Source organism: Gymnodraco acuticeps, unplaced genomic scaffold (genome assembly GCF_902827175.1).
Source record: "Gymnodraco acuticeps unplaced genomic scaffold, fGymAcu1.1, whole genome shotgun sequence".
Classification (NCBI taxonomy): domain Eukaryota; kingdom Metazoa; phylum Chordata; class Actinopteri; order Perciformes; family Bathydraconidae; genus Gymnodraco; species Gymnodraco acuticeps.
In genome coordinates this window covers 787,812-807,162 of record NW_022990214.1, presented here as the reverse complement: position 1 = coordinate 807,162, position 19,351 = coordinate 787,812, and the positions used below count along the sequence as shown (strand labels likewise).

Sequence of the window (19,351 nt, the reverse complement as noted above, 5' to 3'; positions counted from 1 at the left end):
GACGAATCTACGATACGTAAAACACTGAACAAGAATGGAGTTCATGGGAGGACACCACGGAGGAAGCCACTGCTGTACAGAAAAAACATTGCTGCACGTTTGAAGTTTGCAAAAGAGCACCTGGATGTTCCACAGCAGTACTGGCAAAATATTCTGTGGACAGATGAAACCAAAGTTGAGTTGTTTGGAAGGAACACACAACGCTATGTGTGGAGAATCCAAAGGGTTCACATACTTTTTCTTGCAACTGTATTTGCTTTGTCTGATTGCAGGCGTGTAAAAGTCTGTGTAAAACAGGACTGATAGGAAGTCCCTTTTTGAAATTTGAATTTCAACTGCCACTGAGACAGGCAACTGCTTGGACTTGTCACCTGCGTCATTACAGTGGATTGTTCTGATATTCGCAGTCTTATTCCAGTTTGATATGTACACCAGCTCTGAGGATGCAGGGTGACAGAGCGGGCCTGCTTGGGCATGTCAGAGTGTAATGTGAGCAGTAATGTGAGACGAGGGTCTGCGGTGTCCCTGCATTCGTGGAATGTGTGTGTGCAAGGAGCTTGTGATTTTGGTAAGAGAGAAAAGAGCCTGAGCTGCAGTAACATAACACTTCACACCCTCTCCAGTGGTCACTATAAAAAGACATTTCCATCTGATGATTATAAAAAGAGAATTGTGAAGAGACAGAGCTAACAGTGTGTTTTAGTAAACATCCAGCAGGGTGGAAATATAGACTCATCATGTGTGGGTTAGTGAGCATCTGTGCATCATGGATCAGAGTATTTGGCTAAATGAGAAGGCACCACACACTCGACTAATGCTCTTAATCCACCTGCCTCCTCTGTGTCTCAGAGGGAAGGTGTGTGTTCTCATGCTTTACCACTGCCACAGGGCTGCCTGAGCTCACAGGGTGTTATGGTGGAAACATTTCCCCCTGGCACAGAGATTGTGTGGTTTTCTATAGGGAGGAAGTGACAGAAGAGGAGGAAAAAAGTTGAAGAGCGGAATTAGAAAATGTAGAAAATAGGAAGTTTGACGGCAGGATGGAGGTAATATAGAGAAGTAAGGGAAAGATCTAGGAAGTAGGGCTACATCCTGAAAGTTAATGTGTCAAGTCATTCATTCGTAGCTGACCGTTCAATTAAATCAAAATGAACTTTTTGTATCAATTATTTTGCGTTACATTAACACATTAACGTTAACAGTGTTTCCCGCAGGTGGTTGTAAGCAAGATGTATGATGACGAGGCAAAAAAGTCATACTTACAAAGCATGATAAACAAAAAACACAGAAAATGTGACCTTGTTCCAAGATGCATTGCAGCAGTGCCACCTTTCATGCAAGGATTAGACAGAGAAGCTTTGCATTGAACAGTTTGGGGCTAGGCGATATGAAGGTGTGTAAACCATGCAACAGTAGAAACAGGATCTGACCGTTTTAAAGTGTTTTGTCAGCTTTTTGAAATGAAAGGTTAACAAATACTGCAGAAAATGAAACATGTTTTTTCTTTCAAAGAGGATTTCCCATTCCTGTAGTGTGTTCTCTAGATTTTGGTGCATGTAAATGGTAATCCCTGTGTTCTATCCAGAAGGAGTTTCTCTCCCATACACTCCCCCCTGCCTGAAATGCCTCCATTGGATTCCTCTGTATACTTCCTGAAAAAGATGACATCACTATATAACACTCAAGCCACCATAGGCTAGTGCTACAATACATTGTTTGTGATAGGCTAAAGCAGGGGTGGGGAACATTTTTCCTCTCAAGGGCCATTTCAATGTTTTCAACATCCTCCGAGGGCCGTACAAATGATTGACCTTTGCTTAAAAAAACTAAAATCACAGCCCATTCATTTCACCTTTCTTTCATGCTGTGCAAAGAAAAAGCAACCTCTCAATCCAGATATCTCACCATGACTCGCGCATGCATGCACGTGCACGGTTGTGGCATGACCACCAGAACAGAAAGATATGGACACAAGATGTGTGCAAATGTATTTAGTTTCCTATCCATGTGAACCTGATTTAAGTGGGGGGGGGGGGCCTCACCTCCTCTAGGGGGGTCCGGGCATGCTCCCCCAGGAAGATTTTTTTTTAAATGTCGAAATGAAAAGCATCAAGCTGGTGCACTTTGAGAGCAACATTAGGAGATCTATGGATACATCTCTCAACATCCATATGAAAGTGTAAGCAGATTTTCTTTTTCTTTATGGATATTTTACAAATCACTCCCCTTTCAAACTGTATTCTTGTTTATTAATAACAACTTTTTTTTACAGTCATATAGTATTTTATACCTTTTTTTGTGTATCTATATACTATAATGATCATATAAAAGTGTGCCTCTACCTCACTGAGCTGAGGTTATCAGAACCTCTCAGTCTGTCAGCAGAGAGCTCTCTTCCACCTGGTTGTAGAAAAAGCTCCTTATATCCGATAGCATAGCTAGCTAACCAGTACCCTACCGGTACTGCTCTCTCTCTCTCTCGCTCAAACAAAATGTGCTCGTGCCACACACACACAACCGAGCTTGAGTGACACACAAAGACCAAGTAGTTGTACTGTACTGTATCATATTATTTTCGATGCCGTTATTGACTGTCTGATCAGTATGTCAGATGAACAGATCGCCACTGGGCTTACTACTAGAGACGCAGCCACGCAAAAACTGCGGCATGTGTACGGCTCCTTATGGGTACTGGACCGGCGTTCCGGCAGCACTACACCACGTGATGACATGTTACGCTTGTGTCGTGTTCAAGAAACTGACCTTGGCCAGGAAAAACAGCAACTCGCTTGTTTCATTCTTTTGCGGTCTAGATTTATTTTCTTTAAAAAAAAATGTTGCGTGTGTTTATAAATTGGCTCGAGGGCCGTATCAAATGGTCTTGCGGACCGTATACGGGTAGGACCACTCTAGGCCAGCTGACCAATCAGAGCAGACTGGGCTCTGGTTTCAGACAGAGGGTGAAAAGAGGTGCTGCAGCACAGGCAGTATGAGAAAAATAAAGAGCTTTTTGAACATTAAAGCATGGAGACATGTCACAGTAGAGACACTACATACAAATATGACCCTGAAAATGAGCAGAATAGGACCCCTTTACTGTCATGTGACTTAGTTCTGCAATATAAAATGACATTTACAGCTGACATAAGAGTTTGGCCCTATCCCCATCCCCTTCAACAGCGAAATCGGACTCATTCTGTTTCGAGTATTGCCCTACTGCAAAGAAAATTGATTGATAGAAAAGATAGGAGAACTAAGACTGAGAAAATGATATGTGATTATCCTGCTGGACCAATCCTCAGGCGGCGGGGAGGGAGGAGGGAGGAGGGAAGGAAGGAAGGGAGCCGAGTGTGATGGATGGTGTTAACAGAGGAAGAGTAGGTGCTGAAAATGTTTATTGTCCTATCCCATGGTCTCCCGCTGTGTGTGTCTGACTTCAGAGCTGCCCATTGCTCTTCCTACAGCGAAGAGTGGAAGTCCGCTCCCTGCTGATGCCTCCAGAGAATCACTGACCACTGCATGCGTGTGTTTGACTTCAGACTGTGGGGGTGAGGGCCTGAATCTGTGTGTATACATGTATTTTAGTGTGTGTACCGCAGGGAGATTGGCCCGTTGCACCCCGCCCTGCTGACTCCTTTAAATAAGCACCGCTTGTGTGTGTTTGGACTGTACGGTGCTCAGGAAATTAAAGAAACTGCTCATGGGAATGGATAAAAGTGCATGTACAGAGTCCGTTTTTTCTATAAATTGGACACAAATCTTCATAAACAAACTCCTAGGAATCCTCTGGAGGTATTTCTGTAGTGAAAGCTTCTGCTGAGCCACTGTTTTGCAGGGCCTAATGACAGGATATCCTCGACCACACCTCCTTCATAATCATATTCTTTGATTCTCCAGCCTTCTGTTACACCCCTTCCCTTCCCTGGCTTACTAGAATACATTGTTTATTATCATATCTGATGGGAAGCAAAAGCTTGTGTTATCTGCAATAACTTGGCAAAATCTGTGTTTTATTTGGTAAATCCGCCTGAACCCAGTCAATTAAAAGCGTATATCCGCTTTCCGATGCTGACGTAAACGTTTGCTTTTTTCCAGGTAATACGTCTATTCCTATTTATAGGAAGTTATTGATGTTGTTTTATTATTTTATAATGTTAAAATGTTTCTCTTTACATAGTTTAATTGATTTAGTCGCCTGTTATTTGCATGTGCACTTCCATATTATTTGCTCTTTTAAATATTTACCTTTTATTTCATTATGATTATTTTTGCCTTGTATGGGATCGCCTCTAATATTGCTCGCAATTTTTTTTATTATAATTTGATATATAGTAAATATATATGTATGTATTTGCCCCTTCTCCTTTTCTTTTGGACAAAGAGCTGCTCAAATTATGTTCTTTCACTTTTTAAAAATGTTTTTAAAAAAATATTCTTACTATTATTCTAATTATTATTTTGAGCTCCTTTTTAAAACATGCGCATTAATATTACATCGTCTCTTGTCTGAATCAGCCACTATGTCATTTTCCTGTATTGGCAGATATTTGTGTTGAACAAGCAGGAAAAGACTTGTTCTCATGAGAAGCAATAGCCCTTATCTAAGACCGCCGAAAAAGTTTGCGTTACAGAAACTCAAAGCAGGGCTACGACAAAGTATTAAACGTTTGGAAACAGTTTCCAAGGTTAGGAATGATTATCTTTCATTTGAATATACTACATGAAAGATACTTGTAACTCCTGTACTCTGTTTGTCTTGTGGTGTCTTGGGAAAAAATTACTTGAATGATACAAACGCATTATATTCTGTCAATATGATGAACATGTTGATTTGATCATTTTAGTTTTTTGTGCCTGCTACTGTTAGCAGGCACTGTCTGGTAGTAGCATTACTACAAAGTGCCTGTTTTTGACTGCAGGTGTCTGTGTGTGTGGCAGAACAGCCTCTGTAGTTTCAGTCTGAACATCTCAAAACACACTTTGTTCAAACTGGATAGGATCTAAATAAAAATCACCAAAAATGTCTCGGTTAGTACTTTCAAAGCTTCTAAAATGGAGTTGAAATAAACCCCTAATTCACCAAAAAGTGTTTGAATCTTCATTTTAAAAAGCTTTGTTATAGAACAAGAAACAACATTGGCCGTAGAGTTTATGTTGATTGTTTTCTTCATTATGACCGGTAGTGACAACTGCTTTTCTGTTTCTACTACATTATGCTTCTTAAAAAAGAATCATTGTTCCCATGAGTTATGGTTGCCCCTACTAAAGAAAGACAGGATGATGAGAAAGTGCCGGGAAGATCATGTGACTAAGAGGAAAAAGCACTCACTTCCTGCTCTCCTAACTCTCTTTCTGCTTCTCCACAGAGGGGGCGGAGTCTTCCTCAGCAGTGGGAGGAGAAAGAGGGCAGCATATGAGCCTGAGGAGCAGAGAGACGCTCAGGTTAGTGTTCTCTCAGCTCGCACACACAGAGGAGCCAACAGCAGATCAGCAGCACATCCACTACCTGTTATTACAGAGGGACTGAAGCTGTGGGAAGTTGCAGCTGGTTTAGGACTCGTGCACATGATGTAAGTCAACTTTACTTCACGTCCTGTTTGACCAGATGTGCGAAGCTTGTGTTCTTAGAAAGAGGGAAGCGTGGGGGTTGTTGCTGTGGCAGGTATCAACAGCAAACTGTACATATATCAGAATCCGAAGTCCTTTATTCGTCCAACAGACGGGAAATCTACATTGTTACAGCAAAGTACAGATAGATACGAAATAGTATTTAAAACACGCATAGTATTTCAAACAAAGATTATTACAATAATCATAAGTATACATTCAGGTAGATAAGTAAGTAGCAGCAGTATTTATCAAATAAATGTCACATTGTAGAATGAAGTGTGGTATATAACCGTAGTAAAATGATTATTGCACATAGATGCATAAAGATTATTGTGACAGTAATGGATTAAGGCTGTTTATGTTAAATGCACCCAATCCATGGTTTCTAATAATATCTTGAACATAAGCGGTTAGAAATAGGATCTTCCTGAATCTTTATTGTCATAAAACCATACACATTTAGAAATGATAATAGAGGCAGATTTTGTCGTTTTCTGTCCCTGCATGTGCTTCCTTGTCCTTGAGCGAGAATGCCAAATCTAAAAATACTGGTTGTGATTATAACATTTTAGCAGCTCTGCTCCAGGACTCTCGGTGTGAGAAGCTGCACGCAGCAGAGTGGATGTAACGTTCCTCTAACAGGGTCCATGTTGACGTTTAATTTCAAACAGAAGGTGTTATCACCATGGCTCAAGTGTTCGCTTTATCTCAGCGCTGATAAGAGTCAAACATGAGCTCATCCTTGTAACGGCTTCTCAGCCTGTAGGCTATGTGTGTGGCTGCTGGCTAAAACACACAGAAACTCTCAGAACCTCCATTACCTCATTCACACCAACGGTGTTTCAGGGCCGGTTCGGAGCTGGAGCTTGAAAAGCACCGGGTTTTCCTGTTCACACCGCAGCGGAGCAGCCTCTTAGCTCCGGGATCCGGTTCATTTCGAGCACCAAAAAATTGTCCGGCCAGAGCAAAAGCACCACATACGTCACGCTTACGTCGAGGCGGGGGCAGGGGCGGGATCAACTCCTGAACAACAACAAAAAGCCGGCATTTTATCCAGTTTGTACACAACGATGGAGAAACTTAACAAGCAGCAGTGGTCCACTGAAGAGACCAGCTACCTGCTGGGAATCTGGTCTTCCGAAGAGGTACAGAGGAAGCTGGAGCACAATCGGCCATTGTTGTTGTTGTCGGTGTCAGCTGTGAGGGGTTTCCGCGCGGTTTGGCTTTAATGAAGCAGGCACGTAAACGGTTACGTCATGACGCAAACGATGACGCGATGACGCAATGACGCAGCACCAGTCGGACTCTGGGCAGTGTGAAAAGAGCCGGAGCTAAACCGAAGAACCGGTTCTGAACCTGAAAAGCTCTAGCACGGAGCTTGAACCGGAGTTGCATTGGTGTGAATGAGGTACATGTGTCAGTGGAGGGGTAATCGGGGGATTAAAAAGGGTGAACAGCCAGAGAAAGAGTACAGTGTGAGTGTGTGTTTGCACATCCAACAGTGTGTGTCAGTGAGTAAAAGAATCCCTATATCCAAGCCAACAGTGATGCCTAGCCATAGAGGTGACTCCACAGTGGTGTGTGTGTGTGTGTGTGTGTGTGTTGTGTGTGTGTGTGTGTGGTGTGTGTGTGTGTGTGTGTGTGTGGTGTGTGTGTGTGTGTGTGTGTGTGTGTGTGTGTGTGTGGTGTGTGTGTGTGTGTGTGTGTGTGTGTGTGTGTGTGTGTGTGGTGTGTGTGTGTGTGTGTGTGTGTGTGTGTGTGTGTGTGTGTGTGTGTGTGTGTGTGTGTGTGTGTGTGTGTGTGTGTGTGTGTGTGTGTGTGTGTGTGTGTGTGTGGTGTGTGTGTGTGTGTGTGTGTGTGTGTGTGTGTGTGTGTGTGTGTGTGTGTGTGCGCTGTCCTGGATTGATTTTTTTTGTTTGCTTTCAGGCTCAACTGTTGGAGTGCAAACCTGTGTGTATATGGGTGTGTGTGTGTGTATATGGGGGGGTGTGTGTGTGTATATGGGGGGGTGTGTGTGCCTTTGACTGTTCAGGTATTCAAGTCCACATCTTTTAGTAAGCGGTTGGCTAGGTTCATTGTTATTTTCATTTTCGATTAATCTGCAGATCATTGTCTAGATGAATCAGTAATGGTTTCCACTATAACACGTCAGAAATTAATGAAACATTTCTCTTCCAGTTTCAAGTCTAAGGTGATGTCTTTTTAAAAAAAAACAAAGATATTCAATGCAATATGATACAAAACAGAGAGGAGCAGGAAATCTCACATTTGATTGGCTAGTATTTTTGCTTACATGTTGTATCTCTACCTAATCATTGCAGCTTTACAGTTATTGCATATTGTGTTTGTTTGTGCACATATGTCCACTAGTGTGTCCACATCTCAGCTTCCATAATCAGCAGAATGTATTTGCTGGTTCAGAGTTATTTGAACCTCCAGAGGCTCCGCTAAATAAGAATCTCTCCAGTATAGTAAATCTGAGGAGGGGTAGTCCTGCTAGTTATTAAGCATCTGTAAAAAATATGTATTATCTAAGAAATTGTTCATTTAAGCTGCTCCTTGCACCTCGAAATCAAGACTGAAAGTTGCTCGGTGCTTCAAAAATGTACCAGAATTGTTTATGTTTTTAAATATAGCTTGTCTCTTCAAACAGTTCTTTAAAGGAGACATATTCTGCTCATTTCCAGGTTCACGTCAGTATTCAGTGCCTCTTCACTGTGACATGTCTCCATGCTTTAATGTTCAAAAAGCTCTTTATTTTTCTCAAACTGCCTGTACTGCAGCACCTCTTTTCACCCTCTGTCTGAAACCAGAGCTCAGTCTGCTCTGATTGGTTAAATGGCCGACTCTGTTGTGATTGGTCAATTACTAAGAGATGTCTTTATGATAGAACCAAATTGCAGAATCTTTTCTTATTTACAGTTTTGCAATATATGGAAATATGCTCAATCTTAACCACTCTTTAATTAAATGTACCATATGGGCAGATTCTCTCTTCATACACAGCCGTACTATTTATTTAATGGGTAAACGGCAGATGTTCTAATATGTTTGTCTTTGCTGCTGTGTTTAGTTTTCCCTAGGGAAGACTTAGCCACCTGCTCTCCACTGATTACCTACTCAGTCAGAACACACACACACACACACACACACACACACACACACACACACACACAAATATGGGGATGCTGACATTTATAGATGCATAGCTACACATACACACATGAGACAGGATGTCATTGGACCCCCCCTCATTCTCACCCTTGGGTGTAATTGTGCATGGATGTGTGTGTTTCCTGGGGGCGCAGACAGTGATGGGCAGAGGTGGAAGAGGGGGGTTGGGGGGGAGGTTCCATACAGACAGAACCTAGATGCTTTAATAATTGTCTGATTCAATGCTTTGCAGAGTTGTATAACCCTGCAGTCCAGACACTTCAGTCATGCATGTGTGTGGGGTGCTGTCCTCAGGAGGTAGTGAGCAGCGTAACCCAGCACTGTGTGGTGAGGTCAGGGTATTAAAGGTTGAATCCCATGAGGGCCGGTGCTCACCGCTCCGTCTTCATTATCTTGTCTTTGGAGCTCTCTTAACCAGCCTGGAACGGAAGTGACTGATAACCTTTTGAACTCTTCCTTTAAGCTTTTGATTGACTTACAAACTGAAGCTGCTGCCGGCCGGGGCTAGTGTCGCACATCCTGTGTGTTTTTAGACTCATGCCCATTTCATCAGGTTAGACCAGTGGTTCTCAAACTTTTTCTGTCAGGCCCCCCCTTTGGAGAAAAAAAAAAGTCGGGCCCCCCCAACACAAATAGTCAGGCTCAGTGGCGGCGCCAGAGATTTATTTTGGGGGTGCTGTGGGGTAGCTTGACGTTTCATAGAGGGTGCTCAAACATTTAGGGTTTCCCATTAATGTACTGGGCGCTACAGTGGAATTTTCTACTGCAACACTCCCCACACAAATACACAGTGTGACAGTTACAATGAAGGCTCGATAATCAGCTCACGGCATATAGGTGTAAGCAGGGGTAAAGTGCTATTTTTATAGGTGGTGTGTGGACCTCACATAGGGGGGTCCGGGGGCAAGCTCCCCCGGGAAGATTTGTTTTTAAATATTGAAGTTAAATGCATCAATCTGGTGCATTTTGAGAGCAAAATGAAGAGTTCTATGGATACATCTCTCAACACCCATATGAAACAGAACTGTAAACAGATTTACTTTTTCTTTATGGATATTTTACAAATCACCCTTTTAAACTTTATTCTTGTTTTACTGTCATATAGTATTTCATACCTGTTTTTCATTTATTCTCTTATTTTTGTATAACTATAATGATCATATAAATGTGTGCCTCAGAAATAATTGTTTACATTAATGGTGACCAAAACATTTGAGACCCACTGAGATAACACTGCAGAGTCCTTTAGTTCACTGAGACTCTCAGTCTGACAGGAGAGGACTCTCCTCCACTTTGTTGTTGAAAAAACTCCTTATATCCGTTAGCGTAGCTCGCTAGCACCAGAAGCTAACAACGACGATCTCCGGTACCGGTGCGCTCTCTCTCTCTCTCTCTCTCTCTCTCTCTCTCTCTCTCTCTCTCTCTCTCTCTCTCTCCTCTCTCTCTCTCTCTCTCTCTCTCTCTCTCTCTCTCTCTCTCTCTCTCTCTCTCTCTCTCTCTCTCTCTCGCGCACACAAAATGTCTCGTTCCACACACACACACAGAGCTGAGCTTGAATGAAACACAGAGACCCAGACGTAATAGTACTGCATCATATTATTTTCGAATCAATAATATTTCAATTTATGATTTTTTTTTTTTTTTTTATAGCCATTTTTCCTCCTGGTCTCTCACGCCCCCCTGGCATGCCTCTGCGCCCCCCAGGGGGGGCGCGCCCCCCACTTTGAGAACCACTGGGTTAGACTATCAATCACCTACAGGATAAAAGGGAGATGCTTGGCTAAGTTCATTAAGCCTGGAGTGTTCAGGTGGCAGCCATGATAAGAGTTTTTCAGATCATTGAAATGTTGAGGGTTGGTCCTTCCTTCCCTACTTCCTCTTTTATTTCCTACCCTGTCTCTTTACACACACAGCACCGAACACCAGCTACTTAAAAAAAACAAGATATTTCTGTGAGCTGTTCTAACTGACATAGCATAATGACTTTGTTTTTAAAGGAAACCTCTCCTGACGTGATGGTTTCTGTCAAGGTCAATTGAAAATGTCAGAAGTCAACAACTATAAACAAATAATGAATCCGAATGACTTTGGATTTTTCTACTTTGTTTAGTGTTAACTAGCAAACCTTAGCATGGTGATGTCAGCATTGAGCCTCTAACATGTCTCTACACTCAACCGTTAAAAATATTCGGGATAAGCTAAACTGTCCTTGAGCATGTCAATGTCATATATTTCATATCATTATTGTGTCTATCTTTTTTGTGGACACAATATGCTCTTGAAAACGCTAGTAAGTGGACCTTCAGTTTTTGTCTTGTTAAACCACAATTTCCAAAGCATGCCATGTTATTTTTATCTTGTCATTTCACAAGGTAGAACTGACACAAATAGAAACTCTAAACACTTTAGTGAAGTCTATCTGTGGTTTTATTGTACAGTCAGTGCTACAGCTTACTCAGTGTGACCCCCAACAGCAGCTGCCGGTGCATTGTGAACAGGCTTTGTGGCAAAGAGGCAAGTCCAAGTGCCCACAAATAGACGGGCTAAGGTCACCATAAAACAGCAGACAACACACACAGTCAGAAGCAAACACTCCGGCTGAGTGTGTTTGTTTGTGTTTCTGTCTTTGTCACACATTTCCTGTAGTGACATGCGTCATTGCTTCCTGCTTGTCCCCTCCAGTGGGCGACCAACCTGAGAAACCACTGCTGAAGACAACTGCCCCCCCGGCCATTACATTATTTGTTAGTAGTGCTAATCACTACACAATTATTGTAACCAAAATAGTTAACTATTGCGAATTTATTGCAATATCTATGGACAATTTGATAAACCATTAATATGAGTCAAACTTTCTTTAACTCTGTATATTGTGAGTTGGCAAATCAATTGCACTTATGTGTTTGGGGCAATGGGGGAGTAGAAATGATATAAGAGGCGTGTATTATTAGCATTATGTAAATATTAAATATGTTAAACAAATGCTTAACGGTATATCAAGAGCCCGCTTTGCGCATTTGTCTATCTGCACATTGCCCCTGAGGGACATAATGAATGCCTTCCAGCTTGTGAAAAATAATTTAGCTTAACCAGATATAAAATTAATTGAAATCACCTCACCTTATTATCTTTTCTTGCCTCATTCGTTTAGTTCACTCGATTAAATATGTATCCTTCAGTGTCTATATTTCAGATTGAAACATAGACACTGGTTTCTGGTGACATTTCTTTGTGGGGTCTAGGTTGTTTTGACACAATCTGGGGTCAATGAACTCTGGGCCCTAGATCGTTGCGATATGACGAGCCAGCTGGCGTCACAGACCACACATGAACGCACCTTGTTCCTGTCCCTCAATGATTACCTCAGCTTCTTCCTGGTTTTTTTGTCGTGATAAAGATATTTTCTAGGAAGAAACACAAAAAACTGTTAAATGTAGCCTCTTTTCCTCCTGTCCCTCCTACCAAAACCCATTTCCTCACGTGTTGCTGTTTGCAAGTCACTCAGTATCTTAAAGCAAATCGCTCCCAGTCATTGGCTCTCTCTATAATTAGTTAAAGCATGCCTGTTGCTAGTTGACCGCAGTCAGCTGTGGTGAAAATGTTAGTCATCTCTTCCTCTCAGTTGGAGCTTCCCCTGCAACATATCTGCTCAGAGATCCATGCTCACTTTTATCACTCTATTCTAACATGATTCTCACTTGTTTGCACGCTATGAAACACAATCTCTCACACACACACACACAGCAGACATCAACAGCCACATCATTACCCACCAATATGGCGGTTGGAAAGATGTTAAAGCAGTCCGATTCATAACAACGCAGCGGTTGGCAAACTTTTGTAATAATCGAACCAAAGCGAGTTTCCATTATGGAATAGAAATATAATTCTGCTGTCTGTCGCTGTGGTGAGTGCGCCTGTGGTGCGCTCGTCACTTTCACTGACTTCATTCAGCAACTGCACAGCAGAACATGATGGAAAGCAAAAGACGGAAAGTCGGAAAAACAAGACGGACAAGCTGTGAGACATTTTTGTTTCTCGAAGGAGTTATTCCTAACACACACACACACACACACACACACACACACACACACACGCACGCATGCAGTACTGGTCCAACAGGGCAAGAAGTTATTTCTGAACTCCTTTTCCATGTAGGTTGAGATGCAAAAGGTTATGTCTAATTTTGGTTTCCTTTATAGATTTAAATTCTTTGAAGTGTACCATATTCCCAGGCTATTTGTAGTATGTCAAATCACAAATAACGTGGCTCTTTTTTAGGCTAGAGGTAAAAGATTTCTTGGATCCAAGTTGCTCAGCAGTATAGTTGATGATTCACAACTCGAAACAAAAGCATGGCTGTTACTACTTAGACCCTGTTTACACGAGGACGATACAGGTTGTATCCGCATAGTTTCTCTTGCGTATAGCCCTTTCGTTCACAGGAGGCCGTAACAAAACGATAGAAACGGACCCCGCAAACGATAACGGGTCCCAAGGTGGATAGATCTGCAAACGGAACGCTCTGGGGGGGCAAACGGCTCCGTGTGTACGCCTCTATACGATCATTTTCTGATAACGATGAAATAGCCCCGCCTCTCTCTCCCCACGTCTCCTGCTCAGAGATCAGCTGCTGGGCTGTCAGAAGAGGGGGAGGAAAAGAGAGGCTCCATTTATTATTCTTATATTATAATATAGAGTCCAGGGCTCGACATTAACGACTGCCTGATGGCCCGGGGCCATCTAGTGTTTAGCTCGGGCAATGAAGCCTCACCTGCTGGTTGCCCGATCGGGCAATCTATTATGCCAGTATCATGCAACTCGCGGATCCAGTAATGAGTGACCCGACAGTAAAACTAAACGTATCTATAACTAGTTTAGGTAGTTTGAGAGGTAATTAAAATAGCTACGTGTGGTATTCTAACCTGAAGTGTGTGTTTTGTCCGCTCACCGCTGCAGGTGATTATGCAGAGCTGCGTGTCGACTCGTCAGCAGCAGCTGATCTCTCTCTCCCGTCAGATTAGACTTCACTCGCGTTTATGTCCATATCGATCAGATCCAGCTTGTTCTAGCTAATGATATGACTACCTGCTTATTAAAAGACACCTAAACAATAAGTGTCGCTATGCAACTGGGTGAGGCCACAAAGTATAGCGCAGCATTATGCATTTGTTTACATGCCCACCGGAACCCCGAGGCATTACCAACAGATCAACGCACAATCAACCCACACAGGACATCTCTTTCTCCACATGAAGTGTTAGACATTAGAATTGACTATTCTTGTCTGTCACATACTCTTCTGGTCTGTCACATAAGTGGCGCAACTGAAGTGGTATTGCGCTAAAGGGAAATTATTTTTGACCGAAGAGATTTAGATTTGCCGGCTAACGGGAACTCTGACGTCGCCATTTTGTGTGCTTCGCGGATGCGCTCGGCTCCTCTCGACTGCTGCTCGGGTCTGCTCGGTCAGCTTCCGGATGAGGAGGTATTCGTTCGACCAACTTACAGTAGATAACATTACAAACATTTTTAACAGGGGCCATAATAGTGTAAATAATGTTTGTTTTGGCAGTTATAACTGAATATAATGTTTTCTACTTTTTTACATCTGGGAAGGCATTTGCCTTCTTCAGATGGAAAGTGTCTTGACCAACAACTTAAGTATTTATTATAGCTGCAGGGCATGCAAGCGAGCAAACACAAACAAGAACAAACAAGTGAAATGAAGAATACAATTGAACAATATAATATTGCGGTGGTTCATCTTATAATTCAGTCTAGAGAATGCACCAGACAGCATCTAAGACCTGCAAAAATCTAAATATTCTAGGGGGAGGCCCCCCAAACCCTTCGTGAGTCATTTCGTCCGCGCGCATTTTTCAGGGCAATCTCTATTGGGTTCAGGGCCATCTATAAATTAGCTTAGATGGCCCACAGGGCCATCTCCCAAAATCCTTAATGTCATGCACTGGAGTCGTTATCAATTTGTTTTAAAGCTCAATAAATAACAAAGAAGACCTCTGACCGGCACTTTTCAAATTTTGTCCGGAAGATTTAAACTTTAACGGACATGTGGACCGGCGAAAAAAAATGTTAACGGAAACTCTGCCGCATGGTGTTTTTCATCTGCTGGTGGACTACCGGAGAGATTTACAGCAGGAGCACACGCCGTCCACCGCGGAGAATAAACAGAAGGGCAACCATGAAAACCATGCTCCGGGGTCTTCTTCGCTGCTTTTGGTGTATTTTGTGGCGGCAGCAGCGCCACTTACAGGCCCAGCATATGTACTACAGCGTTTCCAGCGGTCTCGTGTGAACGGACACGTTAATTGAGCCGAATGCGTGTGAACGGAAGACTTTTTTTAAAACGCATAGGATGCGTAAACGTTCCCGTGTAAATGGGGTCTAACTCTCAGAATAAATCACATTTACTAATTAAACACGACATAGGACTATTCCTAAATTGTATTCCTATTTGTATCCATTAAACGCATACAGGGATCACGCTTTGCAAGCAGAACTGTAGTATACACTCCTCGGCTCGCTTGCTTCATGTTTTCGGGCGGTTTATCAACAGATACAATAGTAAAAAATCAAATATTCACAACTTTTAAGCACTAGGTGCTTTCACATTCTCACATTATCAGTCCTATTTTTTGTTTGAACTGACGTACCTGGAGTACATTCAGATTGACTTGTGATGAGATCAGCCTGGATGTATGATAATGCCTGGTGTGAACAGGCCCTCATCTCTGTAGCCAGGTCAATTCACACCTTGTCTGGTGGCAGCCGGCGGCCTTTTAGCTGCCTTGCTCGATAGTGAGGTAATGAGTGACTTTAACTGATGATGTTAAAAGTGTCGACGGTCCAGGCTTGCAGGATTTGCATGTAGATGACTCTTCTCAATGCAAATAAATGGAGGTAACTATGTTTGCAGTTACATAGTCCAAGATCTGATCGCCATGTGAGAAGCATTTTAGCAGTTTTTATTTTAATTTCGCGCCAGTTTCCCGTTTTACCAATATTTATTGGTAATAATAATAATAATACATTTAATTTATATAGCGCTTCTCATCTGCCAAGACAAATCTCGAAGCGCTTCACAACAAAGGACACTGATAAAATGTGAGAGATAAAAAAAAAAAAAAATTAAATAAAGTAGTACAAACTCTTTCTTCCTCCATTTCTTCATCTCCAGCACAAATCATGGCTTAACTGTGTGCAGTAATGGAGAGTAATTGAGGAGTGTATCATGGGATTACTCAACAGTTATCAGCTGAAATGTGTGTGTGTTGGTCTTTGCATGCAAACAGCTCGGACATTGTTGTTGAAATGTTGTGTTTTATAGCGTTTGAACTGGAGGGCTATCCCATGATTCTCCTTGGTGATGTTTTTTTCCACTGTAGTAATAATGTGTAATGTGTGTGTCAGTCAGGAATGGAGACTCTAAATCACAATATGTTATGTTGTGGAAAGGGCAAATGGGAAGCCAAGTGAATATGGGTACGCTGAATCGGGACCTCTGTCAAAGTATTTATATAATTTCAGCCAAAGGTTTGTTATTCTGAAAGTGTGGACATGAAAAGCTCTAAATCAGGATGTTTTTTTTGACAGTAGGCTTGTGTGAGCAAACTAAACCTGAGCTAGCTGCTATCTGGTTTGTCCTCACTGGTTCTGGTAAAGCCTTTTTTTAGGATGGGTTTATAAGGATGGACACATACAATCATTCTATAATGACCTATACTGTAGCTATTGAATATATAAGCTGGTGTGTGAGTGGTGAAGAACAAGGACTTGTTCCGGGTGCTCAAACCTTTATTGATAATCTCCTCTCTGTTTCGAACTGCCTGTTTCTGCTGTTGTACCTTATCACAAAGAATTGAATAGCCAAATTGCTTCAGAATTTCGATTTTAAGACCAACTTTACTGGATTTATTCAAATAATCTCTACACTGGATAATGTAACTGTGTGTGTGTAGTGTGCGTGGTTGTCTCCAGTGGACTTCGGTGTGTTTAGTGTGGTGCAAAGGTTTTCTCTCACAGGTGGAACAGCAGTGTTGCATCATGTGTCTGTCAACAAACCACATGCATTAAGTTGTGTGTTAAAGGAGATGTCAACTGATACCCACGTTAAAGTCTGTTAACAGGAGTTCTACCGCATAAAACACAACCTCATGCAATGTTAGCAACCGGTAGCGCTAACATGGCTAACCTGTAGAGAACTGGTATTGCTAGCTTTCTTTAACAATGCGCTGGAACACGTGAAACTCGGGTGTGATGTCACAATGTTGTGGATATCTTCGTGGGTTTCTGTCTTCCTGAAACTGAACAGTCCTTTCTTTGTCTGAGATGCAACATTTTCTTCTTTACGAGTGTTTTCATCATAGTATTTCCTGCTCTATTCTCTAAATATTCTCCCTAGAGGTCTGCCTAAAGGCATTTGGTCGCTTAATGTTTGTGAATCATTATTATCTGTTATGCAAATGTGTTCATTTAAGCCCAGACTATTTTAAAGTCTTCTTTGGTCTGTCACATAGTGAAGATGAAAGCAACGTGTGTGTCTGTTTGTTGCATATCGGTGTGTAGTGTCTGAAAGAGTGTGTGTGATTTTGTGTGTGTGTCCAAGTCTAAGCTGTCATGGTTGCTTTTGCTCTTTCTCTCTGCTTGTAGTCTGCTGTACAGGATGAGAGAAAGAGGGGGATATGTGGGGGAAACAGGGTCACATGTTTAGGAAGACTGCTATAAAAAGACTCATTAAAAATGTGCAGATAGATGTGTTGGAGGTGGAGGTGAGGGGGAGGGAGAGAACTGGTGTGATGTAACCCCGGAGTGTATGTTGGAAGCGATAATAAGAAGCAGGGGAGGGATGAGCGGCGGTGAAGGGTGGGGGAGTGTTGGAGGGATTGTTTTTCTGGGAAATGAGAGTTTGGAGAATGACAGGATAATAGATCAACACTGTTTGAGCAGCCATTTGAGTCTCAGAACCCAGAAATAATCCAGGAGCATTTGAGTCTCTAAACTAGCATTCCTCTTGTAAGGCCAGTTTTAAGAGCTGTCAACATTAAGTCTAGCGCTGACACCAACAATTGTTTTTAGTTTTTAATTAATCTAACGATTTACCGGCTTTTTTTTTAAGAGGATCTGTCCCAAACATGGATTTGTTATAAAAAAACTGCAGGACCTACATAACTTGGTGAATCTTTTACATATTTTGTCTTTGGATGAAATTCTAATAATTATATTCTTACGCTTACTGCGATTTTTATATTGCACTACTCAATCAAATTTCAATTCATTGTGCTGCCCTAATGATTGAGTTTAGAAAATGGTGATAAATGTCGATCAGTGTTCATCTGTGGATGTTGTCTTCACGTGTCTTGTTTTGTCCTCATCATAAATATATTCAGTTATACTTTAATAAAGTCATAAAAACACCAAGAAAATATTCACGTTTAATAGGATTTCATTTGTTTGACTTTTTCCCTTTAAAAATAACTCAAACCAAAATCAAAACACTTGTCTTGCCCATATAAGCACTAGCTAAATAACTCAAATCAACTGATACCCGGAGCTGTCTTTGTTTACTGTCTCTGTGGCTCACACAGCGTCCTCTTGTCTTCACTGTGTCTCTTCTTCTGCGCCGATGAAGACAAAGAGCTGCACCAGATGAACAGTTGTGTGCTTTCAGTGTTTCCACAGTGTTTTCATAGCACCCCGCAGAGCTTGATGCAAGTCAATGTAAAAGATTGCAGCTGTTTTTACCCGTTGTCCCCCTCACCCCTTTCTCTCCCCCCTTTCTCCCTTTCAAAGAATTTTCATTTGAATGAAAACCCTGCCTCAGTGTTTTGTTCTGCTCCGAGGGGGGGAGGGGTCTCATTGGTCAGAATCCCTTTCGAGGTTAACCAATGCGAGCTTGCCTCCCGCCTCTCACCCCGCCCCCCTGTGCCCTGCTGAGGTTCCAGGCCTGACGTGTGATTGGCCGGCTGGGAGGAGCCAGACTCTGTATTAAAGCCTGTCCCGTCTGCTCCTCTTCAGTGTTGTAGAGAGTCCCTGTCTGTCAGCTGGAGAAGTGTGTGTGTGTGTGTGTGTGTGTGGATGTGTATCAAAGCGAGTGGATGCTTTTGTTACAAAGAGGCAGACAGAAACCGGAGAGCTCAACTGTTCTCTGACTGGACTTGTATCTGTTTTTAACCCTCTGCAGGACCGTGGGGGTCTCCAGCTGAGTTGCCGGGCGGCTTTTTGTTTCTGCTCGCAGCTGGACGGCTGACAGTTTGGACAGCGGACGTGAAGAAAGGGATTGTTGCCCGCTGATATACCGGACCTGGTTTTGGATAAAGAGCTCCTGTTGGCTGCACTGTGGCTGACCGCTGACCCCGATCCGCAGCCAGAGCCCCTTCTGGGTCAGCACTGAGCTAATAGAGCTGGTCTGGCCGGGCCTGATGTGGAATTTGACCCCGACTCAGGATAAAATAGCAAGAGGGGCGACGGAGAAGAAAGGAGGAAGAGAAGTGAGAGCAGCAGCACAGCGACTGGTAAGGAAGTTAAAGGGGGCTCTGGGTGCGAG

The 19,351-nt window shown here is 42.5% G+C and overlaps 1 protein-coding gene across 3 annotated transcripts in view; it reads left to right on the top strand.

Annotated features, from left to right (window-relative positions):
• Positions 1 to 19,351, top strand: part of wu:fa11c10 (protein FAM110B) — a 60,858-nt gene that overhangs the window by 39,425 nt on the left and 2,082 nt on the right. The window contains exons 2-3 of one of the 3 annotated variants that reach the window (XM_034218513.1): positions 5,367 to 5,442; positions 18,989 to 19,319. Coding sequence is in view for 1 of the 3 variants with exons in the window: in XM_034218511.1 (XP_034074402.1) it covers positions 5,566 to 5,570 (5 nt within the window). In the remaining 2 variants the exon portion in view is untranslated. Of the gene's footprint in view, positions 1 to 5,366; positions 5,571 to 18,988; positions 19,320 to 19,351 lie in introns of all 3 variants that reach the window. The other 2 variants (XM_034218512.1, XM_034218511.1) reach the window with 2 other exon arrangements.